This window comes from Equus caballus, chromosome 10, assembly GCF_041296265.1.
Source record: "Equus caballus isolate H_3958 breed thoroughbred chromosome 10, TB-T2T, whole genome shotgun sequence".
NCBI lineage: Eukaryota > Metazoa > Chordata > Mammalia > Perissodactyla > Equidae > Equus > Equus caballus.
Genome location: NC_091693.1, coordinates 9873974 through 9901739, shown reverse-complemented (window position 1 = coordinate 9901739; position 27766 = coordinate 9873974). Strand labels below are relative to the sequence as shown.

The following is a 27766-nucleotide window of genomic DNA, read 5'->3' as shown; positions in this document are numbered from 1 at the left end:
GGCCCGGGAATGAACCAGAGGCCCGGGAATGAACCAGAGGCCCGGGAAGGCGCCCGGCCGTCCGCACTCTGGCTGGCAGAACTGGGATTTTATTAAACTGGAGATTCTATTCACAAGGCGGTCAGACAGGGTCGTCAGGGAGAGGTTTGGAGGCTGGGGCGGGAGGTAGCGGGTTCTGGCTCCGGCCTCTGTGGACCACGATGTCGTCGTATTCATCCTGGGGGCAGAGGGGACAGGCAGAGGGCTAGGCGGCCGCCACCTGCCGCTGCCCAGTTCCTCCACCCACCCTGAGCGGTGGCTCTGCCCTTGAAGCCCGAGGGCCCCGCTGGTCCAACGCCCCTGCTCCTAGCTCTCCCCACACCACTTCCAAGGTCGCCTCTCCCTGGCCTGTGTCGTCCCCTGGCTGCTGCCGGGGCTCCAGGCCTGCTGACGCGGGTTCTCAGCAGCCACAGCCCCGAGGTCTCCCTCCTCCGCCCACTCCCTCCGCCTTCACCCAAATTCCTCAACCGCCAACAGGCACCCTTGTCCCCTGCCCAAGGCAGTGCCTCTGCTGCCTGAGTTCCCCAACGAAATCCCCTCACCGCTGGCTTTCCCCACTCCTGTCTCAATCATGGCTGCCCGATGTCACTGGCACCGCTGCCTGAGTTCTCTAATCGCAGCAGCCCAAGGTCGGTCTCCGTGCGCTGCCAGACGCCTGTTCTCCCCCTTCCGACCTGCCCATTTACCCTCACCCCCCAGCTGGGCCACCCGTCTCTCCTCCTGACTCACGCCCTCGTCCCCGCTGTCGCTGTCGCTACTGCTGCTGCTGCAGGGGCCGGGCTTCTCGTCCTCGTCCTCGGGCTCAGGGGCTCCGTGTGCACGGAGGAGGCGGGCGAGGTTGGGGTTGGGCCGGAGCGTGGCGCTGCCCAGCGGGGTGCGGCCACCGTACATGCGGGCTGTGGGGTCGGCGCCCGCCCTCAGGAGAAGCTCCAGCACGTCGGCTGCCTGGGCCTCAACAGCCAAGTGCAGGGGGCTCCGGCCGCACGTGGGCTCCTGGGAGGGGCAGCAGAGAGGTCAGAGGAGGCCCGCTCCCCACCCCCACCGGAGGACAGCCCCAACCCAGCCGCACCTTCTCCCCGGGGCGGCTCACCGGTTTGTTGAGGTCAGCTCCAGCCTCCCGGAGCAGCTGGACCATCTCTGCATCTTTGTGGATGACGGCCACATGGAGTGGGGTGTGGCCTGGGGACAAAGTGACTGGTGTCAGATGATGGAGGCAATGCCATGATCCTGGGGGAGGGCTTTGTGGCCTGAGGGTTTGGGGTCTGGCTCCTGAGCTCCTGGGTATGGCAAAGAGGCACCTGCATCCCAAATGCCTAAGTCTCGGGTGGTCTGGAAAGTGCTGGAACTGCCACTGCCTGGGGTGGGGGGCGATTGGGACTATGGGTGAGGAGCCTGGGGTCTCTGGACGGGAGGCCAGGATCTCGGGGCCAAGAGACCTGAGTCTCTGGTCTTACTTCACGAAGGACTTGCCCCCAACTGAGTAGTTGAAGGGCCTGTGACCTTGAGGGGTGGGATGGGCCCTGAACACTGGGTCCTGGGTGATCTCAGTCTCCTCGTGGAAGGGCCTGGTCCCAGGTAGCTGGGCTTAGAGATGGGGGAGCTCAGACTCAGATGCCAGGGCCCTGGGTAGACGGGGTCGTTTTTCCTATGAGACCTGGCTGACGATGGCTGTCCCTGAAGCCAGTGTCAATTTCTGGGAACACGGGCTGCCAAAGTTTCACAGAAGGCCTGGGCCTTGAGTTCCCTCGTCCTGGGTGGGCAAGGACCTGTGGGGGGCCGAGGGGCCTGCAGGGTGAGTTGTGCCTTCCAGCTGGGGAGCCCCGGCCTAACAATCAGATCGTAGCTCTAGGCTCACGGGTGACAGGTCTGGGTCCAGCTGGTCTGGGACCCCCAGTTGGGAGTCCTGGGTCCCACATGTCCATTCCTATTAATCCAGGGCCAGGGTGGGAGTCCTTGTTCGTGATGCGTGGGTCCCTGACGCCTCAGGATTCCTTCCCAAGGGGCTGGGTCTTGAGCCAGGAGAGCTGAGCTAAGAGCCGGTGCTCTTGTCCTGCCTGGGAGCCTGGCCCCTGCCCGGGGACTGGAGACCTCACCCTCATAGTTTTCAGCCTCAAGTTGCAGCTTCCAGTCCTCCTCGCTCTCATCCTCTTCCTTCTCCAAGTCGGGGTCGGGGTACAAGGCAACAGGAGTATGGTCAGTGTTGGGGGTGTGGTCGGGGTCCTGAGCGAGGTAGGTGCTGGGGGCTCCCCGGGGGCGCCGGGGGCGAGGCTGGAGCAGCACACGAGCGCAGGCGTGTGCCCCCACACGGCAAGCCAAGTGCAGCGCCGTGTGGCCCCCACGCTCTGCCACGCGCAAGCCGGCGCCTGCTGCATACAACTTCTCCACCGTGGATGCCTCCTCCAGGATGGCTGCCAGGTGCAAGGCTGTCTGCAGGAGCAGAGGGAAGGGGTTAGGGGCCACACTGAGAATCCTGGCCCCCAAGACCGACACTGTCCCCCGGTGGCTCACCTGGCCCAGGTCATTCTGCAGGTCCAGGTACTCAGTGCCAGCCGCAAAACCCAGGAGGAAATCCAGGAAGGGTTCATGCTGATGAATGACAGCCAAGTGCAGCGCCCTGAGGACAAAGACTGGGGTCAGAGGCAAGAGGTCAAGTACTCTCGTGTTTCTTCACTCAACAAACATGGAGCACCGACTGTGTGCTAGGCACTGTGACCACAGTTCTGGAAGCAGTTGTCAGGAATCTGGGAGGGGCAGGTCTGAGTCAACCCAGCAAATTTGTTTAATCAATATTTATTAAGTGGGACTTCTACTTCCTCCCAAGATGAAGTCACCGGACTAGATTTCCCTCAAAAAAATCAGACAAGATACAGTTTATGAAACAACAGTTTTCAAGATACTGGACATCACTCGATGAATGAAAATGATCCCTGAGAGAGAGGAAACAAGTGAGATGAGTCCTCTGACGGACTGGCACGGCTCACTGTGGTGACAGTTTCCAAGCCACAGAGCAGTGAGGGGGAACCCCGCCAGGGCCCAGCAGACTGCCCGAGGTGAGGAGGTGGAGCTGAGTCTGGGGAGAGCAAGGCGGCTAGAGTCATAGAGCAGAGACCCCGAGAGGAGAGCACCCCACAGGGAGAGACCCCAGAGATCTGCAGAGGGGACTCTTGAGTACTGAGGACAACACTGATCGGTGCGCGGGTATAAGGAAATACCCCACTCTGGGGGAAAAACCACCCAAAAGGGTTAGAGAACCATGCCCATTGCTCACACGGGGCCAGGAATACCCTGTTCCCACCAGCCAGTCTAGGAAAGACCCATAATTCACAGGACATTGGGTAGAATATTCAGGAAGGTTTTGCCTCAGTAGTGGGGAATAATGAGTCTTAGATGGACCACTGCTCAGGACCCACCTAACAAATCATAAACGCAAAACCCAAAAGAATCAAGCTACTTGCAAGTATTGTAACTGCACCCCAGAATAACAGGTAAGACTATTTATAGGAATACAAGATATCCAGCCTAAGAAGGTAAAATCCACAATGCCTGGCAGCTAATCGGAGATTATCAGCATGCAAAGAAGCAGGAAAACATGCTCCATAATGAGAATAATCAATCCGTTGAAATTGACCCAGAAACGAGCCAGATGTTAGAATTAGCGAACAAACAGTAAAACAATTCATTATCACTGTGTCCCATACATTCAAAAAGTTAAGTAGAGACATGGATGATAAAAGAAAAGGACTCAAATTGAACTCCCAGAGATAAAAACTGTAGTGCCTGAAATGAAAAATATACGGGATGGGGTTAACAACAGGTTGTACACTGCAGAAGAAAGGATTAATGAACTTGAAGACTTCATGATAGAAACTACCCAGAAAGAAACACAAGGAGAATATTTCAAAATGAAGAGAACATCAGTGAGCTGTGGGACAACTTCAAGCCGCCTAATATATTTGTGGGGTTTTTGTTTGTTTGTTTTTTGAGGAAGATTAGCCATGAGCTAACATCTGCTGCCAATCCTCCTCTTTTTTGCTGAGGAATACTGGCCCTGAGCTAACATCCGTGCCCATCTTCCTCTACTTTATATGTGGGACGCCTGCCACAGCATGGCTTGACAAGTGGTGCCACGTCCACACCCGGGATCCAAACTGGCGAATCCCGGGCCACCGAAGTGGAACATGCAAACTTAACCGCTGCGCCACCGGGCCAGCCCCAGCCTAATATATTTGTAACTGAGGTCCCTAAAGGAGGAGAGGGTTAGACAAAATAACTGAAGAAACAATGTCTGGAAATTTTCCAAATTTGGTGAAAACTATGAACCCACAGATCCAAGAAGCTCAATGACTCCCAGGAACAAGAAATACAAAGAAAACTACATCAACGCCCGTGATAAAAAATCTGTTCAAAATCAGTGAGAAAGATAAAGATCTTAAAGGCAGCCAGAGAAAAAGATACCTTAAGTACAGGGGAATAAAAATAAGGATGACAACTGATTTCACGCGGGAAATAATGCAAGAGAACACAGTAGGGCGACATCTTGGAAGTACTCAAAGACGGCCAACCTAGAATTCTTTAACCCAGCAAAAATATCTTCTAAAAACAAAGACAAAATAAAGTGTTTTCAGATACACAAAAGCTGAAGGAACTCAGCAGACCCACACCACGAGAAATGTTAAAGGAACTCTGCCAGCAAAAGGTAGATGCTCTCCGATGGAAAAACGGATCTATACAAAAGGATAAAAAACACCAGAAATAGTAACTATAGGAGTAAATACATGTTTTTTCTCTTAGTGTCTAAGTCTCTTTAGAAGACAACTTTTAAGAAATAATTGACTGTTTAAGCAAAAATAATAAAAATATTTAGTGGAGCTTATGACATACATACAAGTAAAATGTATGACAACATTGCATAAAGGCCAGGAGGGGACAAATAGAAATACACTATTCTGGGGCCAGCCCCGTGGCTGAGTGGTTAAGTTCGCGCGCTCTGCTGCAGGTGGCCCAGTGTTTCGTCGGTTCAAATCCTGGGCGCAGACATGACACTGCTCATCAAGCCACGCTGAGGCAGTGTCCCACATGCCACAACTATAAGGACCCACAACTAAGAACATACAACTATGTACTGGGGGGCTTTGGAGAGAAAAAGGAAAAAAATAAAATCTTTAAAAAAAAAAAGGAAATACATTATTCTAAGGTTCTTTTACTCTATGCAAAGTGGTGTAACATCACTTGAAGGCAGCCCATAATAAGTTAAAGCTGTACTATAAGCCCTAAAGCAGGGGTCAGCAAACTTTTTCTTTTTTTTCGTGTGGAAGATCGGCCCTAAGCTAACATCTGTGCTCATCTTCCTCTATTTTGTATGTGGGATGCTGCCACAGCATGGCGTGACAAGCGGTGCTAGGTCTGTGCCTGGGATCCGAATCTGTGAGCCCCCAGCCACCAAAGCAGAGAGCGTGAACTCAACCACTCTGCCACCGGGCCAGCCCCGGCAAACTTTCTCTGTAAGGGCCCAGGTAAATATTTTAGGCTTTGTGGGTCACAAGGTCTCTCTTGTACTACTCAACTCTGCTGTTGTCATGGAAAAGCAGCCATTGGCAATATGTCGATGAACGAGTGTGGCTCTGTTCCAACAGAACTTTACTTATGGAGACTAATTAGAATTTCCTATAATTTTCATTTGCCACAAAATATTCTTCTTTTTATTGGTTTCAACCATTTAAAAACGTAAAAACCATTCTTAGCTCATAGCCATCCAGAAGCAAGTGGCTGGCTGGAGGCCACTGTTTGCCAACCCTCGTCTTTCAAAGCCACCGCTAAGATAACAGACAGTTAAAACTGATAAGCCAACAGAAGAAATACAGGGGAATAAAATTTGCTCGTTCCAAAAGAAGCCAGAAAAATGGGAAAAGGGAAACAAGGGAGAGAAAAGTGGAAAATGACTAACAATATGATAAACATAACCATATCAATAATTAAATTAAGTGTAAATGGTCTAAACACTCCAATTAAAAGGAAGAAATTGTCAGATTGACTTAAAAAGTAAAACTTAACTCCATGCTGCCTAGAAGAAACACTCTTGAAATATAAATATTAAAAAAAATAGGTTAAAAATAAAAGGGTGGGAAAAGATATACCACCAGTCAGCCAAAAGACAGCAGGAGTATTTTAATATCAGAAAAAATAGATTTCAAAGCAAGGACTATTACCAGGGATAAAGAAGGTTAGTTCATAAGGATAAAGAGATCAATTAATCAAGAGGACATAATAATCCTAAACATATGTGACCCTAATAACAGAGCATCAAATTACATGAAGCAAAACCTGATAGAATTTCAAGGGGAAATAGACAAATCCACGATTACTGTTGGAGATTTCAACACCCCTCTCTCAATAGGTGAAAGAACAAGGAGACAAAATCATTAGCAAGGAGACAGACTTGAACAACGTTACAAACCAACACGACCTCTAACTGACATATAGCAGACACTACACTCCACGAAAGCAGAACACACACTGCTTTCAAGCGCACACACCACATTCTGAGCCATAAAACAAGTCTCCATAAATTTAAAAGGATTCCAGTCAAAGTATGTTCCCTATCCACAATGGAATTAAATTTAAAATCAATAAAAGAGAGATATTTAGAAAGTTCCCCGAATATCTGGAAACTAAATAACATACCTCTAAATAATCCACCGGCCAAAGGAGAACTCAGAAGAGAAATTAGAGAGTATACTGAATTAACAGAAACTAAAAACACACGTATCAGAATTTGTGAGCTATGCTAAAGCCGCGCTCGGGGAAATTTACAGCACACAATACCTTTATTAGAGAAGAAGAAAGGTCTCAGATCAATGACCTCAGCTCCCACCTTAAGAAACTAGAAAGGGAAGAACAAATTAAAGCCAAAGGAAGCAGAAGAAAGAAATAATGAAAGTCAAAACAGAGATCAATGAAATAGAAAGAGAAAAAAAGAGAGAAAAGTAATGAAACCAAATCTGGCTCTTTGAGAAGATCAACACTTACTGAGTCTTCCTATGGGGATACAGAAGTAAAGACAACACACAAACGCAGGGACAACCCCCTCCTGGGCCCTTACCACCGCTGCTCCTTGTCCCTGGACTGCTCGTCTGGCCAGAGAGTCTGCTTGTCTCATTTTCCTGCTTTATTTTTCTCCAGAGAACGTACTACTTTCTGACAAACCATACTTCTTTCTTTTTCTTCTTTCATTTCTTTCTTTCTTAGTTTCTCCCCATCTTTCTTTCCTCTTTCTTTGTTTCTTGCCCATCTGTCTTTCTTTCTCTCTGTCTCCCTTTCTTTCTTTCTCTCTCTCTTTCTTCCTGTCTTTCTCTCAGTCTGTCTGTCCTTCTGGCCATCCACACACCCTCGCTAGAATGGACGCTCCCCAGGTTTTTGTCTTTTTCCTTCAGGTGCCATATCACCAGCACCTCAAACACGGCCTGGAACATGGTCGAGTTTGATAAATATTTGTTTAACACAGGAATGTCTGCTGTCATGGAGTTTATATTTTCTCTTTGAATGTAAGATTTGAAAACTAGAGCTCAGAAGGTGGGATCTTAGAGTCAAAGGTCAAGTATGAATTGGGAAATCAAAATCTAAGGGTCATAAATCAAGAGCTCAGGAGCACAGACCGTATTTGGAGGTTAGAGGTCAAGAGGAGCCTTCCTGAGCTACAGTTTTAACAACGGTCTCAGGACTGGGGTCAGGAGGGTCAAATCGAGTTTAGAGATCAATGGATAGGGATGTGGAACTCTGAGAGCCAGAGTTCAAGGAAGGTCAGACATGACTGGATTACGATCAAAGCTGGAGAGGAAATTGGTTTCATTAAAGGTTAGGACTTGGGGGTTAGAGGTCAGGAAGTCAAGCATCGGAATCAGATTTAGGAGTGAGAGGTTGGGAAGCCGGGATCAGAGACTAACAGGGAATCAGAAGTCGGATCCTAGGGCCGGGGTAGACAACCTAAGGTTCACTCACGTGTCCCCATCCTCAGTGACGTAGCCGAAGACGAGGGGCGCCCACGACAGCCCCGGGCCCAGCTCCGCGCCCAGCCCCGGTCCCCCGGGGGCCGCCGCGTCCGGACCCAGAGAGCCCAGGCCGCTGTCGCACCATTCGTCGGCGTCCGAAGCTTTCCCCAAGCACGCGACCCCGGCCATGGCCCCCGAATCCTCAGGGGCCCCCAGCGGCCGCCCGCCTGATGCTGGGCTCTACCTGGAGGTCTGGCGTTTCCGCCCTGCGGGGAATTCCCCAACCCGCCCCCTGAATCACCCAATCAGAGTGGGCTAAATAGTCCCTGCCCCGCCCCCTACCACACCATAACCAATCAGAGCACTCAGATGGACAGCGGCTCTCTACCCATTCCCACATTTTCCGGGCGCCCTTTACCAACATGGCTGCTGGCGCGGGGCACTCTGGAACTTGTAGTCTGGCCCTCGCGTATCTTCCTCACCTAAGAGGGGCTCGCTCCCGACGTCGTGCGAACGCTTGTTTGCGGCCGCGACGGCTTCTGGGAGTTGCAGTTTTCTGCCCTATCTCTGCCCCTCCTTTTCCGGTGCCGTCACGGGACAGAGCAGTCGGTGACAGCTCCGAGGGCCCCTGTCCCGCACCCATGGCCGAGCCGGACCGTGAGTCGGGGGCCCGAGTGGGAGAGTCGGGCCGCGCCGGGGCCTGGCTGAAGGCTGCAGGCCCCGGGGCCCAAGGGTGGGCTTGATGGGGCAGGAGACAGGGGCTGCATGCCGCGGGGGAATGGGGGCTTGGCGGCCGTTGCTTAGTGATCCATACTGCTAGGTTGGTGGGTTTCTGGGTCGCGAGGTTTTAAGGGTCCGTTTGCCGCGACCCCCAGGTTACTGATGATCGCGTGTTTCTCGCACCTTGGTCGCTAACGACCCTCGTTTCTAAGGACTTAGGTTGCCGCGGTCCCGGTTGCTAAGAGTACCTGGTTTTTGGAGGGAACTGTAGGATGCTCGGGAACCCCTGGTGTCCCGCCTATCTCTCTCCTCTAATTCCCGTGCCTCTCCTAACCCTACTGTCCCCACTCTCCCCACTCCTCCAGTCAGAGGATCTCTTCCTATCTTCTCCCTTCCTTTCTAAACTTCCCTCTGCTGGTGAACCTGACCCTCCCCGCACATACACGCACACGCTCCCGTGTCCTGTCTAACGTCTCCTAAGTCTTCCTCCATGCCCTATAAGCTCTGCTTTCTCCTCCCTCTCCTAAACCTTCCTGGCCCAGCCTCTGCCCCTCACTCACCACCTCTCCCCCCAGCCCTCTCCACCCTAAAAACATCTGCTTTCCCCATCCCCTCCGTCTTTACTATCCCCCGCCCAGGATAATTAGGTTAGTGGATCTTCTTGCCCCCACCCCACTGCCTTGAAGCCCTTCATTGCCCCTTAACCATTCCCCACACTGTAACCACGTCTACCCCGCTCCTCCCCCAGCCTCTGACCCTCTGGAGACCCAGGCAGGGAAGGTGCAGGAGGCTCAGGTGAGATGGGGAAGGGGTGGAGGGAAGGAGAGAGACCTGCTTGTTCCCACGCCCGGCTCCCCTGGGGGGAGGCGGAAGAGGGGAGACAGTTACCCCAGGGCCCTCAGCTCACTGCCCCAGTCCCTCGCCCCACCTCCCGGGTCAGCCTCCTGGGGAATGATGGATTCTGGGCACTGTCAGAGAAGGTCGTGCAGCCTCAGCCCCAGCCTGCCCTCCCAGACTCCTCCCCGCCCGACCCTTCTGAACCTTATGTGTGCTGGGGCTGAAAGAGACAGGGATCCGACTTGGTCCCTGAACTCACGGATCCCATGAACAAGTGACTAGAGAATGGCCGTAACAGGGTGATTATGAAAGGAGCTCAGGGCACTGTGGGAGCCTAGAGTCAACTTTGTGGGGTCACAGAGCTTCCAGCTAGTCCCTTCCATGGTGGAGTCCACAGGCTGATCTGGGAGTCAGACTGAGGTACAGACACGTTGTAGTCAGTGACCAGTGACTTAGAACTTCCTGGGGCAAGGTGAGAAGTGGTGTTCCACGCAGAGGGTCCAGCTTGTGCAAAGACCCAGGGACATGAAAGAGTGTGATGTGTCCAGTAGTTAGTGGCCGGGGGTGGTCAGCTAATTATATTCGTGGGTAGCATTTGTGGAGTACTTATTCCAGCTGGGCACTCTGCTTAGGGCTCTGTGGGCATCATCTCATTTCATCTTCCCAGCATCCCTGTTGCTGGGGGACACACAGCAAGTTGCTCCCACGTGCTGGGCAGGGCCCTCGAGTCCTTCCACAGAGCCTCACTGTCTGCAGCCTGAAAGAATGCCAGCCCACCCCCAGACACGCGGTCGCTGCTCAGATGCGGGGCAGAGCAGAAGCTGTGACTAGTGCACCCCACAGATGCCCGGCAGAGGGTCTAAGAGCTCCCGTCAGGCCGGGGCTGCTCCCTCTGGCTCCCAAAGCCAACCGCTGTCAGAGAAAAAGGTTTCATGTGAAAAAGGGATTCTCAGTCCCAGAGAGAGATTCAAGGATGTAAATCACAGCATTGTCTGTGACCGGGCGAAACTGGAAACAGCCCAAGTGGCTGTCGGTAGACGGGTGAAATGAACCATGGTGCGTGCTTGCAGTGCAACTCTGTAGCCGCTTAAAAGACAGAGGTGGGGCTACAGGATATTGTTCACAGGAAGATGCGAGGTGCGGCATCGTACCATTGTATAACCCATTTCTGGAAAAACTGAGGTTTATATGCAGAGAAAAAGCCTGGAAAAATGATTGTCCTGTTAATAGTGGTCATTTTGCTGGGGTGGCTGAGGGAATTATGAGGCTGGTGCCCCAAGTTATACATTGGCTAATGATCAAAATTTTTCCAAAGCTCATACAATCTTGAGAAGCAATAAAAAATGTCTAGAAAGAAGATTCCTATGCTAAAAGGCTTGGAACCAGAGAGTGAGTGATGGGGGAGACAGCTTAAGCAGGAGAGTGAGTTGGTCAGAATTGCATTTTTACGAGGTCCCTGCAGGGCCCAGCCCTGGTCCAGCCCCGGCAGGTATTCATTTGTTCAGGGGTAGATAGTTCTGGAGCTCCTGCCAGGTGCCAGACTCTGTTCTTGTGCTGGGCATCCCGTGATGAACATGAAAGATCCCTGCCTTTGTGGAGCTGACAGTGTGGTAGGCTCTGGATGCTCGTGATCACATGATTAGACCAGGGGCCGGCCCGGTGGCACAGTGGTTAAGTTCGCACATTCCGCTTCCACGGCCCAGGGTTCGCTGGTTCAGATCCCGGGTGCGGACATGGCACCACTTGGCAAGCCATGCTGTGGCAGGCATCCCACACATAAAGTAGAGGAAGATGGGCATGGATGTTAGCTCAGGGCCAGTCTTCCTCAGCAAAAAGAGGAGGATTGGTGGCAGATGTTAGCTCAAGGCTAATCTTCCAAAAAAAAAAGATGATTAGACCAGAGATGGCAAAGGGAAGGGCCTTCGTAGTGGAAGGGAGTGGGCTGATCCCAACAGGCCATCACAAGGAGGGTAGCAGAGTAGATCGGAGATGGAGACTGAGGCTGGGAGCCTAGGGAGGAGGCCGGGACAGGGCCCTGGTGGGGAGAGGACAGGCTGGACCAGGTGGAGCCCTGAGGAGGGGACACATTATGGCGGGAGGGTGGGGGAGGGAGGCGGGAGGTGTCTGACAGACTGGGAAGCCACACTGAGATGGGGCCCAGCAGGAGGCGCAGGTTTGGGGGAGATGCTGAGGGCAGTTTGGGACACAGTGGGAGTAAGGGGCCTGGGGTCCCTTAGGGGGAGGTATCCAGGGGACTGTGGGAACACTGGATCTGGGGACAGAGAGGTGACATTGTCAGTGACTGGGCCGAGGCCACTGGCATGGATGAGGCAGGTGGCCCTGGGAAGGCGGAGGGAGAAAGCAGGGAGGGCCCAGGGACAGAGTCCCAAGACCTGTGTTTGGGAGCCTGGCCTATGGGAGGAGCAGAGAAAGGAGGAGGAGGGCTTGGACAGGTGTATCTGGGCCTTCCAGCGGGAGGGCGAGGACCGAGGCCTTCCCACTGGCGTTATTCCTAGGAGGGGCTTTGATAAGGAGGGCTGTGGGGGTCCTGGGACGGGGTGAGGCCCACGCTACAGCGAACAAGGTGGGTGCAGGGCATGGACATGGACACCAGGCAGGTGACAGTGGCAATAGCCAGCACTTCCCAGGCACTCATCCCGTGGGGTGCCGTTCTGAGCACCTCGCATAGGTTAACTTGTCTCATCTCATAGTGGCCTCAGGGGTGGGGGCCCTCTGACTCTGTGTCCGAGATGAGGGGCACTGAGACTCAGGAAAGTGAAGTCACCCACATGAGATGATGCTCCTCCCGAATGGCAGGGCTGGGGCTCCAGTGCAGGCGGCCTGTCCCAGTGCCCACACAGGGGCCCCCAGCATGTCCCTCCATGGCCCCACACTTCCTCAGGCCCACCTCCCAGCCAGAGCCTTTTCCCTGAACCAGGGTGTCACCCCGCTCCCCCCCTGCCTCCCTAACCCCACTTCTGGGGCCTGGCCACCCCACCCCCACCCCTTCCAGGACTCAGATTCAGACACTGAGGGAGGAGCGGCTGGCGGAGAAGCAGAAAGTGAGTATGTCCCTTGGGAGCCCTTGCTGGGGGGCGGTTTCAGGCACTGATTGGGGTGACACTGTTCACCTCCACCAGGGGTGACATTCAAAGTAGGTAAAATGGGTTCGCTGCCAGCCCTGGAGGCAGCTGGCTGGACCAGGCATTGAGCCTTTAGTTGTGGGAAGGCGGGTACCCCAGGGCTGGGGCAGCGGCATGCGGGGCATCTGTGTACCCCGGCTGAACGCCCGCCTGGCCGCTGTCTCTTTTCTTTTTGGCCAGTGGACTTCCTGCGGAACTTCTTCTCCCAGACGCTGGGCCTGGGCACCCAGAAGGAGCGTCTGCTGGACGACCTCACCCTGGAAGGGGTGGCCCGCTATATGCAGAGCGAGCGCTGTAAGTCCCTTGCCTGCGTGGGGCCCCAAGAGACTTCTCAGCCCCAGCCACTTGAATCACTCACATCTTTTGTTTGCAAGTAACAAGAAACCCAACTCAGCCTGCCTTTAAAAAAGCCAAAAAAGAAGTGTGTTGACCCTGTAACTAAAATCCAGCTTTAGGTATGGCTGGATCCAGGGGCTTCCATGTTGTCAAAAATCATAACCTTCTCTGGAGTTGCTCTCCTCTGTGTTGAGGGGGTAGCTCTGAGTACAAGTTTCACCAGCGTAGCAACTCCCACTGAAGAGAGCTTCTTTCTCCCAAATATCTTCCATACATTTGTTCAAGCAACACAGCAGAGATTGGCTCCAGTTGGCCCAGGCTGGGTCCTGCCCATGAACCCGTCAGTGTGTCTCTGATTGGCAGACCTGGGTCACATCTCCATTGCTGAGCCAATGACTGTGCCCTCATTGGCTGGGCATGTTTGATGGAATGAAGATGATAGTAATAGTATCTACCCACGGGGTTCTTGGGCGTTAAACCAGTTAATATAGACGTGAATGCCTGGAATGGGCCTGGAACAGGGCACGAGCTGTGTGAATGCTCCCTGTGACTATTGCTACAGGAGGCTCGTTGCAGGTCTGGCAAAGAGGTCCCTCTTGCCTGGGCCATCGTGTAATTTATATTTTTTGGTGCAAGTTGAGGTCACCAGTGTCTGAGAAACCAGCCCCTCGGCAGTCCTCGACTAGAACAATCGCCCCTTTGAGGGTCCTGAACGGCCTTTTGTTGTGAACGTCTTCTCCAGTTGCCCCAGCCTCCAGCTGCTGCCGGCTCCCTCCTCGGGCAGCCGGGCCACTGCCCTGAGCCTCTCTCTCCTGGGCGGGCCAGGCGGCCGTCCACAGACATCTTCTGGCTTGGACTGACCCCAGCGAACGCAGGCAGTGGCCACACTGCGTTGGTTCCTTCTGTCCTGCTGCCCCTGGGTTTGAGGATCACTGGCTCATGAGGGGTGTCTATGAGGGGATGATAATCAATACTAACAATTAATTGAGCCCTGGCTGTTTGCCAGAGGCTGGACCAAGCCCTTGACAGGCATCCTCTCATTTGGTCCTCACATTATGCTTGTGAGGTCGTTACACAAGTGATCTGGACAGACGAGGAAACTGAGGCACAGAGAGGCTGTGACGTGGTGCAGGGTCACACAGTGACAAGAGGCAGAGTCAGGACTCGACCCCAGGCCCCCTGAGTCCAGAGCACATACTCCCTCCCACGTGGCCCCCTGGGTCCAGCCGGGCCTGGTCTGATGGTATCCCCCAGACGAAGCCCAGGGCTGAGGCTGGGCAGGCCTCGGCCTAGTTCACCCTTGCTGGCCTCCTCTGGACAGGACACCCCAGAGGCACCCTGTTCTCGGGGCCTCACACTTGTGTGTGTCCCGCGTGCCCAACTGATGCACAGACACCAGGGTACCACCTGGAGGGCTGCCCGCCAGCCAGCAACTGGGTCTCAAGAAGTTTATGGGTCTCGAGAAGTTTAGCACAATTGAGCAGAGAATAGCAGTAGACAATATGCGCTGTCTGCTCAGCACCGGGCAGCGGCCCGAGCTTTCCGTGAATTCCTCCATTCTCTCATGGGCCCGCCAAGTCCCTACTGTCATTACGCCCATTTCACAGGGCAGGAAGCTGAGGCCCCGAGGGGTGATCTGGGCTAAGCCCCCGCTGGTGAGCAGGAGAGCCAGGATTTGAAGCCCTGCTCCACGTTCCTGCTCACTGGGCACGGGCCGAGAGTGACAAATCTCTGGTCTTTCCCTGGAAACTACCAGTGGCTGATGTGTGTTTACAGAGGAATCAAAAGGCGAAGTGTTGCCAGAGATGTTTGTAATACCCCGCAGGCCTTCCGGGAACCCCGGCCCCAGCCTTCTCATAAGATCTCATGCGTTTTTCTTTTGTTCTTCTTCTCCCCAAAGCCCCCCAGTACATAGTTCTATATTCTAGTCATAGGTCCTTCTGGTTGTGCTGTGTGGGACGCCGCCTCAGCATGGCTTCATGAGCGGTGCTAGGTCCACACCCAGGATCCGAACCAGTGAAACCCTGGGCCACCAAAGCGGAGCGCGTGAACTTAACCATTCAGCCATGGGGCCAGCCCCTCATGCATTTTTGTCTAGATCGAGTCAGGGGGAGAGACTCTCTCCAAGTGGCCTTTTCTCAAAACTGTCTAAATGGACATAATTGCAAGCAGTGGATTCTTTGTCCCCATGCTGGCTCTTCCACCAGTTGACTCTGTGACCCCTTCCCCTCTCTGAGCCTTGGTTTCCTCATCTGAGGAATATGGATGTTAACACCACCGCCTTGAGATGGCTGGGAGGACTGTTCATGCATCCGAAATGCTTGCTCCAGGGCCCGGCTCCTAGTACACGGTGTCAGGGGCTGTGATGGGTGGCTTCGTTGTGGGGAGTGAGCAAACCATGTCACATGATCTCTAAACTCCTCTCCTGCAGGTCGCAGGGTCATCTGTTTGGTGGGAGCTGGAATCTCCACGTGTAAGTGCCCCCTCCCCCTGTAGCCGCCCCCAGGTGGGGGCGCCCCTTCCAGGGCGGGAGAGGAGCCGTGTGTGGTCGCCCACGTGGGAGGTGGGTGTGGTATAGCCGGGGCCAAGGTCCCTGATCGCTTGCTCCCTGCGCTCCTCCCCCAGCTGCGGGCATCCCTGACTTCCGCTCCCCATCCACCGGCCTCTACGCCAACCTGGAGAAGTACCACCTTCCTTACCCGGAGGCCATCTTTGAGATTGGCTACTTCAAGGTGTGTGCTCCCCCGGGAGGGGTGTCTGTAACGATGGGGGAGTAGGGTCTCCTGGCTCCGCGCTCATCCCGCCAGGGGCATCTGGTTGCCCACTGCCCTGCGGCCCTCTCTCCACAGAAACATCCAGAGCCCTTCTTTGCCCTTGCCAAGGAGCTCTATCCTGGGCAGTTCAAGGTGAGCTCTTTTCTGCCGGGGGACAGGACAGCTGGGGGACCGCAAGAAGGGGAAGGCCCTCTTGCACAAATATTACATGGTCAGGAAATTCATGGGCTCTGGGCCCATGACCTCGAGGCTCGGTTTTCCCAGATGTAAAATGCAGCCGTTAATAGTATGTGAAAAGGGTCGTCATGAGGCTTAACAACCCACGGGAGAGCCCAGACTCTGGAGCCGGGCTTGCTTTTGTGCGAACCCCCACTCTGCAACTTACCGGCCGTGTGGCTTCGGCAAGACAGGCAGCCTCCCCGGCCTCAGTTTCCTCCTCTGTGAAATGGGGTTAGGGAAGGTCTGTGCCTCACGAGGCCGTGGGAGGATTCCGTGAGGTGACACAGGCCTGGGACAGCTCCTGGGGGCAGTGCGGGGGAGGGGGTGTTCTCCGTTACATCAGCATTGTCGCGATTGCTCCCCTGCAGCCCACCGTCTGTCACTACTTCCTGCGCCTGCTGAAGGAGAAGGGGCTGCTCCTGCGCTGCTACACGCAGGTAGGCGGGGCGGGGCCCCCTAGGAGGAGCGGAGTGGGACCCCCCCCCCCGGAGGGGAGGGGCGGGGCGGGACCGCCCAGGGAGGAGCGGGGTGGGGACCCCGAGGGGACGGGGCGGGCCCTAGGAGGGGTCAGGCTGCCGGGAGTGTCCTGGCACCTCAGTGCCTGAGAGCTCGGGCCACTGCTTCTTCATCGTGGGCCTTGCATGGTGTCGCTTCCCCTCTCGCAGCCTCAGTTTCCCCTTCTATAAATCAGAGGCCAGCACAGCGGCGCCCTCTCGGGTCTGTGGGGACGTGGCAGCGACCTCCTCCCTGGGCCATCTCCTATCCCGGGGAAGGACCCCATCTCTGAGGGGACGCCGCGCGCCCTGTAGATTTTATGTTCGTTAGGGTTTTCCAGCGGATGATGCCACAATGACTGGTTCTGACGGTTTTCCAGCCGCTGCACGCGGCGTCTTCAGGGAGAGGGCTTTCCTGTAATCCGCACGGGGCCGGGCGTGGGGCCGCGGCTCGTTCCTGTGCGGTCCTTGGCGGGGGCCGCGCCCTGGGGACTCAGCCGGGAGAGCTTTCACTGTACACTTCTGGACCCGTCAACGGGACCTTCAGGGTGTCGCACCCCTAAAAGTGAAAAACGCCTGCACCTCTACCTTTGTTTTATGAACACGTACTGCAGTCACGTGGTGTACTATAGCACTGATGTGTGCAGGTTATCATTCATGCCTCAGCGCCTAGTTCGAAATCGAGAGAGCAGCGGCATAAAAACAAGTGTTCTAACTTTTTCTTCCCGCGCCTGGCGATTTGGAGCCTGCAGCCTCAGAAGCTGCCACCAGGGGGAGGATGGGTCTTTTTTTTTTTTTAATTGAGGTTATGATAGTTCATCATTTTGTGAAATTTCAGTTGTACATTATTATTTGTCAGTCATGTTGTAGGTGCACCCCTTCACCCTTTGGGCCCATCCTCCACTCCCCTTTCCCCTGTAACCACTCTTCTCTCTTCTCTCTTCTCTCTGTGCATGTGTTTGTTTATCTTCCTCATATGAGTGGAGTCATACAGAGTTCGTCTTTCTCTATCTGGCTTATTTCACTTAGTGTTATACCCTCAAGGTCCATCCATGTTGTTGTGAATGGGACGATTTTGTCCTTTTTTATGGCTGAGTAGTATTCCATTGTGTATATACTACATCTTCTTTATCCAATCATCCATCAATGGGCACTTAGGTTGCTTTCACGTCTTGGCTGTTGTAAATAGTGCTGCAATGAACATAGGGGTGCATAAGTCTCTTTGAATTGTTGATTTCAAGTTCTTTGGATAGATACCCAGTAGTGGGATAGCTGGGTCATACAGTGTTTCTATTTTTAATTTTTTGAGGAATCTCCATACTGTTTTCCATAGTGGCTGCACCAGTTTGTGTTCCCACCAGCAGGGAACAGCAGAGGATTCCTTTTTCTCCACAACCTCTCCAACATTTGTTATTTTTCATTTTGGTTATTTTAGCCATTCTAACGGGTGTAAGGTGATATCTTAGTGTAGTTTTGATTTGCATTTCCCTGATGATCGGTGATGATGAGCATCTTTTCATGTGCCTATTGGCCATCCGTATATCTTCTTTGGAAAAATGTCTGTTCATATCCCCTGCCTATTTTTTGATCGGGTTGTTTAATTTTTTATTGTTGAGTTGTGTGAGTTCTTTATATATTATGGAGATGAAACCTTTGTCTGATGTATGATTTGCAAATATTTTTCCCAGTTGGTGGGTTGTGTTTTTGTTTCAATCCTGTTTTCCCTTGCCTTGTAGAAGCTCTTTAGTCTGATAAGGTCCCACTTGTTTATTCTTTCTATTGTTTCCCTTGTCTGAGAAGACATGGTGTCTGAAAAGATCCTTTTAAGACTGATGTCAAAGAGTGTACTGTCTACATTTTCTTCTAGAAGCCTTATGGTTTCAGGTCTCACCTTTAAGTCTTTGATCCATTTTGGTTTTATTTTTTTTTTTCTGCTTTCCCCCCCAAATCCCCCCAGTACCTAGTTGTATATTTTAGTTGTGGGTCCTTCTAGTTGTGGCATGTGGGACACCGCCTCAGCCTGGCCTGACAAGCAGTGCGATGTCCGTACCCAGGATCCGAACTGGCGAAACCCTGGGCTGCTGAAGCAGAGTGTATGAACCCAACCACTCAGCCATGGGGCCGGCCCTCATTTTGAGTTTATTTTTGTGAATAGTGTAAAAGAATGGTCGATTTTCATTCTTTTGCACATGGCTGTCCAGGTTTCCCCACACCATTTATTGAAGAGACTTTCGTTTCTCCATTGTAGGCCCTCAGCTCCTTTGTCAAATGTTAGCTGTCCATAGATGTGTGATTTTATTTCTGGGCTTTCAATTCTGTTCCATTGATCGGTGCACCTGTTTTTGTACCAGTACCATGCTGTTTTGATTACTGTAGCTTTGTAGTATGTTTTGAAGTCAGGGATTGTGATGCCTCCAGCTGTGTTCTTTTTTCTCAGGATTGCCTTAGCAATTCGGGGTCTTTTGTTGCCCCATATGAATTTTACAATTTGTTGTTCTATTTCTGTGAAGAATGTCATTGGGATTCTGCTTGGGATGACGTTGAATCTGTAGATTGCTTTAGGTAGTATGGACATTTTTAACTATGTTTATTCTTCCAATCCATGTGCATGGAATGTCTTTCCATCTCTTTATGTCGTCATCAATTTCTTTCAGGAAAGTCTTGTAGTTTTCATCGTATAGGTCTTTCACTTCCTTGGTTAAATTTATTCCAAGATAATTTATTGTTTTTGTTGCCATTGTAAATAGGATTGTGTTCTTGAGTTCTCTTTCTGTTAGTTCGTTATTAGAGTATAGAAATGCCATTGATTTGTGTAAGTTGACCTTGTACCCTGCAACTTTGCTATAGTAGTTGATTATTTCTAATACCTTTCCAATGGATTCTTTAGGGTTTTCTGTACATAAAATCATGTCGTCTGCAAACAGCGAGAGTTTCACTTCTTCACTCCCTATTTGGATTCCTTTTATTTCTTTTTCCTGCCTAATTGCTCTGGCCAAAACCTCCAGTACTATGCCGAATAAGAGTGGTGAGAGTGGGCACCCTTGTCTTGTTGCTGTTCTCAGGGGGATGGCGCTCAGTTTTTCCCATTGAGTGTGATGTTGGCTGCGGCTCTGTCTTATACGGCCTTTAGCACGTTGAGGTGCTTTCCTTCTGTGCCCATTTTATCATGAATGGCTGTTTTTGTTTTTCGTTTTGTTAATGTGGTGCACCACGTTGATTGACTTGTGGATGTTGAAGGGAGGATGGTTCTTTTTATTTTGAGGTTCAGATTTCTCAAATGGGGCAGGTGCTCCAGCCCAGGAGAGGTGGTGGCGCCAGGCTGGGGCGGCCTCTTCTTCCAGGAGGAGCCTCAGCTCCGGATAAACCTGACCTTTCTTCCCGGAGGGTCAGTTTTATCCATGGGACGTGGCTCAGGTACAATAAAAGCTGCTCTCCTGAGGCCACGTGCCTTCTGGGTGGGATTTCATCAGCTCCTCACCACGCCCTGCTGGCAGCCCTGTCTGTCAGCTCCTGTGACAGTGTTTACTGAGCACCAACCCAGTGCCAGGTCCTGCTGGCAGTGGACGGAGCAGGGCTCCCTGCCCCCCTGGGGCTGACCTTGTGATGTGGGGAGAGACCGTGGACGGGATGGAGATGCAGTGTATGGCGTGTGTGAAAGGGCCAGAAGTCTGGGGAGCACAGCTGAGCAGAAAGGGGAATCAGAAGTTCTGTGTGCGTGTGTATGTGTGTGTGCAGGGGGGCAGGAGATGCTGTTGTAAACAAGGTGTCAGGGACAGCCTCCTTGAGAAGGGGACATTTAGACACAGACCTGTACGAGGGGAAGGAGCGAGCCATGAGATTCTCTGCGGGGAAAGTGTGTTCCAGGCAAAGGGAACAGCCAGTACAGGGGTCCTGAGGTGAGAATGTATTTGGCATGTTCAAGGAATCCCAAGCAGCTGGATCTGAGTGAGCGAGGAGGACAGTAGTTGGACAGAACGGGGGAGCCGAGGTCAGGGAGGTAGCAGGGTGGACCATAGAGGGCCTCAGGGGCCAGAGGGAGAACTCTGTCCTTTCTCCTGAGTGAGATGGAGCCACAGGAGGGCTCTGAGCAGGGCCCGGACGTGACCTAACCCAGGTGTCCACAGGGTCCCTCTGGGTGCGTATAGGGGACAGACTGGGTGTCAGTGGGGAGAGGGCACAGACACCCGGCAGAGGCTGCTGCGATGGTCCAAGTGGGAGAGGATGGAGGCTGGGCCGGGGGTGGGGGAGAGCATTGAGGGGGAGAAGCAGACAAGTTATGAATCCATCTGAAGGTGGAGCCGGCTGGACTTGCTGATGGATGGGGTGTGGAATGACAGTGAGGGAAAGAGGGGAGTCGAGGATGGCTGGACAGCTCTCCACGATGCTGGCGTTTCCCTGGGATGTGGGAAGTGCGGACGTGGGGGCCGCGGAGCCGTCTGGGTCGAGGCCTGTGGAGGTTGAGATGCCCATTAGACGCCAGGTGGAGAGGAGGGCAGACAGTGGATGCAGCAGTCTGGACTTGAGCTGGAGGAGCAGCTAATAGACAATGTTTAAACTCAGCAGACGGGATGGGGTCCCAGGGCCCCAGCACGAGAAACCCAGGCCCCGGGCAAAGTAACCCATCAGGGCCGCACCGGCTGCTCCCTCCCCAGCTCTGTCGGAGGCAAAACCCCTGTCTGCCCACGAGGGCACACCAGCTGCAGGCTGTTTTTACACGAAAGCCAGCATGGGCACGATCTGGGGTCAGTGTGCAACGTGCGGGCACGCCCCCCTGCTTGCAGTATTTAATGCATGGATTTAACTACACAGACACTGGAAATGGCATATTACATAAAATAGATAAAGGTGGAAAAAAATTCTACTCTCACATTTCATGAAACTGTTATTTTTTTTCAAACTTGTAACCCTCTCCTTCAGCCTCAGCTCCTCTCAGTCACTGACCCAGTTTTCTAGAACACATTGCCTTCCCGTCTTTCTGAATTGTGACGACGCAGCACTTTCGAAGCGCTGGGCGATGCTATTTTTATGTCAAGACACAGTATCCATTCAAACAGGAGAACAGTTGTCCTGTTCAGTCAAGTCGCCGTGATCAACACAGCGAAACAGCACAGAGTTCTTTTAAATACATATATGGTGTTTCCACCAGACAGAGGGGTCTGTCATCGGCTGTTGTTCGCTTCCCCTCCTTGTCTGGAGGACCCTTCCCTGTCTACACCCACGGAGCAGCTTCGTGCTTTTCGAAAGCTGCCATCGATGCCGTGTCAATCAGGGACACGATGTCTGGTAGCAAAAAGTGAGCGGAGGTTTAAAAATCAGGAGGTTACACCTGAAAACACAGGCTCCAGGCCCCTCCTGGAAGGTGCGAGGAGCTGGCTGCACACTGGCTGACTTTCCCAGGGAGAGCGGGTGGCTGGAGCTATGCGGCCACTGTCCCCTCCAGGAACGGCCCACCACTGCCCCAGGCCCACCTCCCCACCTCGCCCTGTTCCCTGCACGGTCAGGTGTTAGTTGCTGTGTGTCATCAAGCGTCCGCTGATGCTTGTCCTTTAGCAGAGAACTTCCTTGGCCGTATTCCCAGCCCCCCACTTCCCGCCCTCGAGGCCACCGCTGTCGCCCGCCTCTCGTGTCTGCTTCGAAGATCTTCTGCCCTCGGGGAAGCAAACACACAAATTCACCTATCATTTTCCCACATCCTGGACCCACTGCCTTGCTTCTTCTGGACCTTTCGCATCTTGGAGAGATCATTTTACATCAGTCCGTCAGGTCGGCCTCGTTCTTTTTTGCTTGTTTGTAGCTTCTGTGTCAAAAGCGGCATCAAAGGATAACAGAGGCATTTAGCAGTTCTTTTCTGTGTTCTTTAGTTATTTGCACGCACACTGCGTACTCACATGCACGGGAGTCAGCTAGGAGACTGTGTCAAGCGACAAAGGCAAAACTTGGATTTCTAGTCGGGGGGGGAGCTGCAGAGCTGGGAACAGTGACTCTTGTCTGTGCGTTCGGGGGACAAGCTGACTGCTGGCGGGGAGCAGCCGCTGTCCTTGAAAGGGAACCCTGATGCTGTTCATGGAGTCTCTGGGAAAGCTTGTGGGTTCAGCTGTGGGGCGCGTGTGATGCGTCGAATGTCTGCCCGTGTCCCCCGTTAGCACCATTCCTCACGGGCAAACAAAAGCTGCTCCAGAGGAGGCTGTGTGTTTTGAGAACAAGGAGCGAGCACAAATGTCTAAGTGGAAGAGAACGTTCTCTCTTGTTTAATGAGGAACGTATCTCTGTCTTAAGAGAATGAAAGTTAACATGCCATCTATGAAACAGACCATAGTAAGAAACCTGACTGCTCAATAGGCAAACAGTGTGACTCAAGCCAAATGACCCCTCCTGATTTGTCTATTTATGTTAATGCCTGGCCAGGGCTGCCACGTACAGCTGTGCAGGTTGAGTAGTGCACGAGAGTGCTGCGTCTGAGAGGGCTCCATTTACAGTGAAGACGTTGTGGATTTGTACATTTATTTCAATTTCTGGCAGGTGGCACTAAAGTGTGGGCTTCTAGCAAGACAAATTTTCTGAAAAATGGAAGCAAAGTGGCCTGAATTTGCAAAAAATGCCATATGGGCTGGTGGTGGCAGTGGGCCTGGGCTCATAGACATTTGAGTTTGGGCCCCTGCATGTAAGCGTCTATGACCTTGACCCGTTCAGTGGCTTTCGGACATACCCTGCCCCTACTTCTCCCCATCTCTCTTCTGTCTCTCTTCCTCCAGAACATAGACACCCTGGAGCGCGTGGCGGGGCTGGAGCCTGAGGACCTGGTGGAGGCCCACGGCACCTTCTACACGTCGCACTGCATCAGCCCCGTCTGCCGGCGGGAGTACACGCTGGGCTGGATGAAAGGTGAGCGGCTGGAGGCCATCCTCGAGGGCAGGCTTTCCGCCCACCGTCCCCTCCTCAGCGCCAGGAGCAGGCTCTCCACCAAGTGGCACAGTTCTGTCCTGCATGGCTCTGTGGCTCTTTTTAGCAGATAATGGCAGCCCCCCAAGATGAAGTGGCAGTGGGGCTTCATTGCTCCCCACACCAGCTCGCAACCAGGTTGTAATGGATGCAAGTCCCAGACCAACTTCAGCCACACGCCGACGTGCCTTAGCAGAGAGGCACCCACGTGCTTGTACAGACCCGAGCTTAGTCCTTCAAGGGGCTCCGACCCCATCTTACTGAGCTGCCCGTCAAGGCAAATGCGACTGCCTTCTGAGAAGAGCAGAGCTGTCCCGTAGAACTTTCTGAGAGGAGAGAGTCCGTGCTGCGCTGTCCAACACGGCAGCCACTGGCTACACATGGCCGCGGAGCGCTTGAAGTGTGGCGAGTGGGACCCAGGAACTCAATTTTAGATTTTCTTTAGTTTTTATTAATTTCAATTTAAAAAGCCACGTGTGGCTGTGACCACCACGTTGGCCAGCACTGTGCTGGGGCACGAGATTCGCTCAGCCATTATCAGATTCAGGCGAGTGGAATCTGTGGTGCCTGGGACGAGACGCAGCCCTGGTTCGGAAGGAAGCCCAGGGCTGTCGCTCAGGGTGCAGACTACAGGCCTTGCTAGAATCATGGGCCCTGTTCATGTAAGTGTCCAAAAAAAAAAGCCCAGCCAATCTACATTTCTTGAATACCAGTGAAGGCCTATTTCTGACATCGATTGTGCGGATTAAGAAGCCGCTTATTTCACTGGTGGGAAGCCTTTTCTGACCTTCTTTATGCTGATTTCACAAAGCCCCTGGTGTCCATGTGAGACAGGACAGCTGCCGCACGTGGAGGAGGGTCCCCGGAGTGTGGCCAGCTGACCGCCCCGGGCCCTGGATCCTGACCAGCCCGCTGCGCGCAGCTGGGGACCACACAATTCACATCCCCCCGCCGTGTTTCATTTATGGCGATGTCACATGCATCACCCACAGAATAGCATGCTGTCAAGGCAGAAATATTTTCAAGTAAATTACAGACATAAAACAGTGCTCTGTGAATATCTGATGAAGGAATGAATGAATAGTTGCACGAACAAGCTGGGATCTGTGAGTTGCAAGTGAGCAACTGTTTTCAAGTGTCCCTCATCAATAAGCAATAAGGAGTATTGTCACAAGGATGGTGGGGGGGGCGGTCTGTCACAGAGCCTGAGGGTGGGAAGCAGCTGGGCCTAAGCATTTGTCCTCACCCCAGGGGCATCTGCATATGCTTCCCTCGCTCTCCGCCACCAGCCTGGGACCCGCCAGGCCCCTCTAACAGCTTGAGCCAGGGCTGCCCCCACATCCCCACTGGAGGAACTCCTGCCCTGAGTCCAGATCCCTGAGCCGGGGATGGTGCTCCCCTGTTAGGGGCCAGCGTCTGCTCCTCCCTTTATTCTGCCATTCAAGGGCTAGAGCCTGGGGCTGGAGCCCCCTGCCCCCCGGAATCCTGGGGGCTGGGGGTGGTGGGGGCTGTTCTCTAAGAAGGGGGGGGTCCTTTCTGGGCAGGCACCCCCCCCAGAGGCCCCCATTTCTGAGCTGTGTTTGTTGACTGTGAAGGGAGGGGGCGGGGCAGCCCCAGCCCAGAGCCTCTTAGCTCCTTCTCTCCTTCCCTTCCCGCGCCCAGAGAAGATCTTCTCCCAGGTGACTCCCAGGTGCGAAAAGTGTCAGAGCGTGGTGAAGCCTGGTGAGCACGCCCCCAGCGACCCTGTCCCACAGGCCCCCTCACCCTCACCCCGCCCTGACCGGAGCCCCAGATCTGCCCCAGGGGGAGTGGGTTCTGTGCCCCTGGCCTGTCCCCGCTGCTCTGCGCTCCCCCTCAGCCCCTGGGTCTGCCTTCCGCTCCGGCCTGTTCTCTCTTTCTGTGCCCCCGCTTCACCGTCTCTTTCCGTCTCTCCATCCATGCGTCTGTCCACCTCTCTCTGCCCCAGACATCGTGTTCTTCGGGGAGAGCCTCCCAGCGCGGTTCTTCTCCTGCATGCAGTCAGTGAGTGTCCCTCCCTGCCACCGCCCGCCACCCCGGCCCGGCCTGTGGGGGCAGCCCCGCCCCGGGGAGGGCCCTTCCTCAGCCAGCTGCAGGTGGGCCGGGGGGCAGGGAAGGCTCCCAGAGCCCAGAGCCCTCACTGGCCACCCCCTCCAGGACTTCCTGAAAGTGGACCTCCTCATCATCATGGGCACCTCCCTGCAGGTGCAGCCCTTTGCATCCCTCATCAGCAAGTAGGTCGGGCGTCGGGGGCGGGGCTGCGGGGTGCTGGGGACTGGGGAGCCGCCACGGATCCTCACCATTCAGCTCGCCGTCCCCTCAGGGCGCCCCTGTCCACCCCGCGCCTGCTCATCAACAAGGAGAAAGCTGGCCAGGTGAGTGGCTTGGATTCACATCCTTCCGTTCTCCCCTCCCCCTCCTCATTTGGGTCCCATGTTCCCTCCCAGTGGCCTCCTCGGGCATGAGGGGACAGGTCTCTAGGTCTCAGTCTTTGGACCCCTCAGCTCGGAACCAGGCATCTGGAGTCGAGAGGGTCAGCTTCCAGCTCCTCTGACCCTAGGATTCCGCAGGCCTCTGCGCCATTCAGGACCCTTTTCAGCAAGTGACTGAACCCCAGCTCAAAGCGACTTAAGCAGAAGCAGGAACGTGTGCTTCCCGGGACTGAGGAGTCAGGGCCCGCCGGACCACGGCCTTCAGCTGTGCCCCTGGGGCCCCCGCTCCCTGTCTCGGCTCCTTTCCTGAGGTCGCCTCGTTCCCAGGCAGGCCTCCCTCCCGGGGAGAGATGTTTCCTCCAACCAGCAAAGCATACCGTGTGCCAGATGCTGAGCTAAGCATTTTCTGTGTATTAACCCACTGCCAGGACCACCTGGGAGTGGGTTCCATGATCACCCCCACTCGACAGATAGGGAAACTGAGGTTCAGAGAGGTCAGGTCCCTGGAGCGAAGTCACCGAGCTGGGATGCAGACCCAGGCCGCCTGGCTGCAAGGTCGGTGCTCTTAGCTCCCCCCCCCCCCGCCGTTACCCCCGTCCCCTGCAGACGGACCCCTTCCTGGGAATGATGATGGGTCTCGGCGGAGGCATGGACTTTGACTCCAAGAAGGCCTACAGGTGAGGCCTGGGCCTGTGGTGGGGGGGGTAGCCTGCAAGGGCCAGGGCCACAGAGCGAGGGAAGGCGCGAAGACAGAGGGACAGGGCAGAACTGGCAGGGGCCTGGGACCAGCCCGGGAGCTCTGACTCTCTCACCCGCCCGCAGGGACGTGGCCTGGCTGGGGGACTGCGACCAGGGCTGCCTGGCCCTTGCTGACCTCCTCGGATGGAAGGTGAGGAGACTGCGCGGCCCAGCCCACCCTGAGCCCAGTCCCTGGGCCGCATGGGGTCCTCTGACCTCTGTGACCTTTGCCCCCTGCAGAAGGAGCTGGAGGACCTCGTCCGGAAGGAGCATGCCAGCATAGACGCCCAGTCAGGGCCGGGAAGCCCCAACCCCACCACTTCAGGTTCCCCCAGCAAGTCTCCACCTCCCGCCAAGGAGGAAGCCCGGACCACGGAGGGAGAGAAACCACAGTGACAGCGTGTCCCCCGGGCGGGACGCCCCGCTCCTTTGGGACAGCTGAGCCCCACCAGCCCCTGCCCCCTCTAACTTTTAGCTCTTGTCAGGGGAGCTCAGAACATTTCCTCAGTCTCTTAACCTCTCCCTCCCAAAACGGGGATCCCAGACCCCCGGATCCGGCAGATCTCCAACGTCTCCAAGGGGCCGAGGCGTGGGCAGCCTGGCTCCAACCCCTGCAACCTCCCTCATCTCTAACTGCTCCCAGGGCCGGGGGTGCCTCCACACTTCTAACCGACACAGGATCCCAGGACAGGGGTCCCGGGCCCCCACGCCCTCTGCTGCTCCCAGGGGCCTGTGGCCAAAACCTAACCATCCCTGGGGGCTGGGAGGGGCCTTCCAAACATGACTCACACCCCGTGGGGGACCCCCAAGTCCCTGCCTCCAACTCCCAAAGTGAGTGCTGGGCCCCCTTCACTCAGGACCCACTTCCCACTCGGGGATGGACAGAGGCGTTGCTTATCGGAGAGAAATTAAAAACGAGAGACAACTAACACTTAGCTGTCTGGCCTCGCTGTTGCTTTCTGTGGGCGCGCCGGGAAGCCACCGGAGGGAGGGTCAGATTTTGGGCCTCGATGGAAACCGGGGCATCTACAGGCCTGTGTGAGGAGCAGAGCGCAGGTGCCGAGAGGGGCCTCGGGGCAGTGGGAGCCTTGT

At 54.4% G+C, this 27766-nt stretch overlaps 2 protein-coding genes across 3 annotated transcripts; one reads left to right on the top strand and one right to left on the bottom strand.

Moving 5' to 3' along the window:
- Positions 1-69: 69 nt before the first annotated feature.
- Positions 70-8317, bottom strand: NFKBIB (NFKB inhibitor beta). Its single transcript, XM_001497571.6, has 6 exons — positions 8035-8317; positions 2548-2653; positions 2133-2466; positions 1130-1218; positions 769-1032; positions 70-217 (listed from the first exon to the last, which is right to left on the bottom strand). Exons 1-6 carry the CDS (start codon positions 8211-8213, stop codon positions 122-124), a joined length of 1068 nt encoding a protein of 355 aa, XP_001497621.1. The 5' UTR covers positions 8214-8317; the 3' UTR covers positions 70-121.
- Positions 8318-8446: 129 nt separating this feature from the next.
- On the top strand, positions 8447-27609 carry SIRT2 (sirtuin 2). 2 transcript variants are annotated; one of them, XM_014734812.3, is made up of 16 exons: positions 8447-8681; positions 9493-9539; positions 12595-12643; positions 12905-13018; positions 15492-15533; positions 15686-15792; positions 15910-15966; positions 16422-16490; positions 23300-23429; positions 25149-25208; positions 25453-25508; positions 25662-25738; positions 25828-25879; positions 26543-26613; positions 26759-26825; positions 26915-27609. In XM_014734812.3, the coding sequence occupies exons 1-16, from the start codon at positions 8447-8449 to the stop codon at positions 27068-27070; spliced, it is 1389 nt and encodes a 462-aa protein (XP_014590298.3). In that variant the 3' UTR covers positions 27071-27609. The 2 variants fall into 2 exon arrangements, with proteins under 2 accessions (XP_014590298.3, XP_023505450.2); XM_023649682.2 differs by lacking the exon at positions 9493-9539 and having other exon boundaries at positions 8468-8681.
- Positions 27610-27766: the final 157 nt, after the last annotated feature.

Coding starts and splice junctions, on each gene's coding strand:
- NFKBIB (XM_001497571.6), bottom strand. CDS start 8,213: ATGGCCGGGGTCGCGTGCTTGGGGAAAGCTTCGGACGCCGACGAATGG. Junction 2,654..8,034: donor GTCACTGAGGATGGGGACAC/GTGAGTGAACCT, acceptor CTTTGTCCTCAG/GGCGCTGCACTTGGCTGTCA. Junction 1,033..1,129: donor GAGCTGACCTCAACAAACCG/GTGAGCCGCCCC, acceptor TGCCCCTCCCAG/GAGCCCACGTGCGGCCGGAG.
- SIRT2 (XM_014734812.3), top strand. CDS start 8,447: ATGGCTGCTGGCGCGGGGCACTCTGGAACTTGTAGTCTGGCCCTCGCG. Junction 15,534..15,685: donor GGGAGCTGGAATCTCCACGT/GTAAGTGCCCCC, acceptor CTCCTCCCCCAG/CTGCGGGCATCCCTGACTTC. Junction 26,614..26,758: donor GACTCCAAGAAGGCCTACAG/GTGAGGCCTGGG, acceptor ACCCGCCCGCAG/GGACGTGGCCTGGCTGGGGG.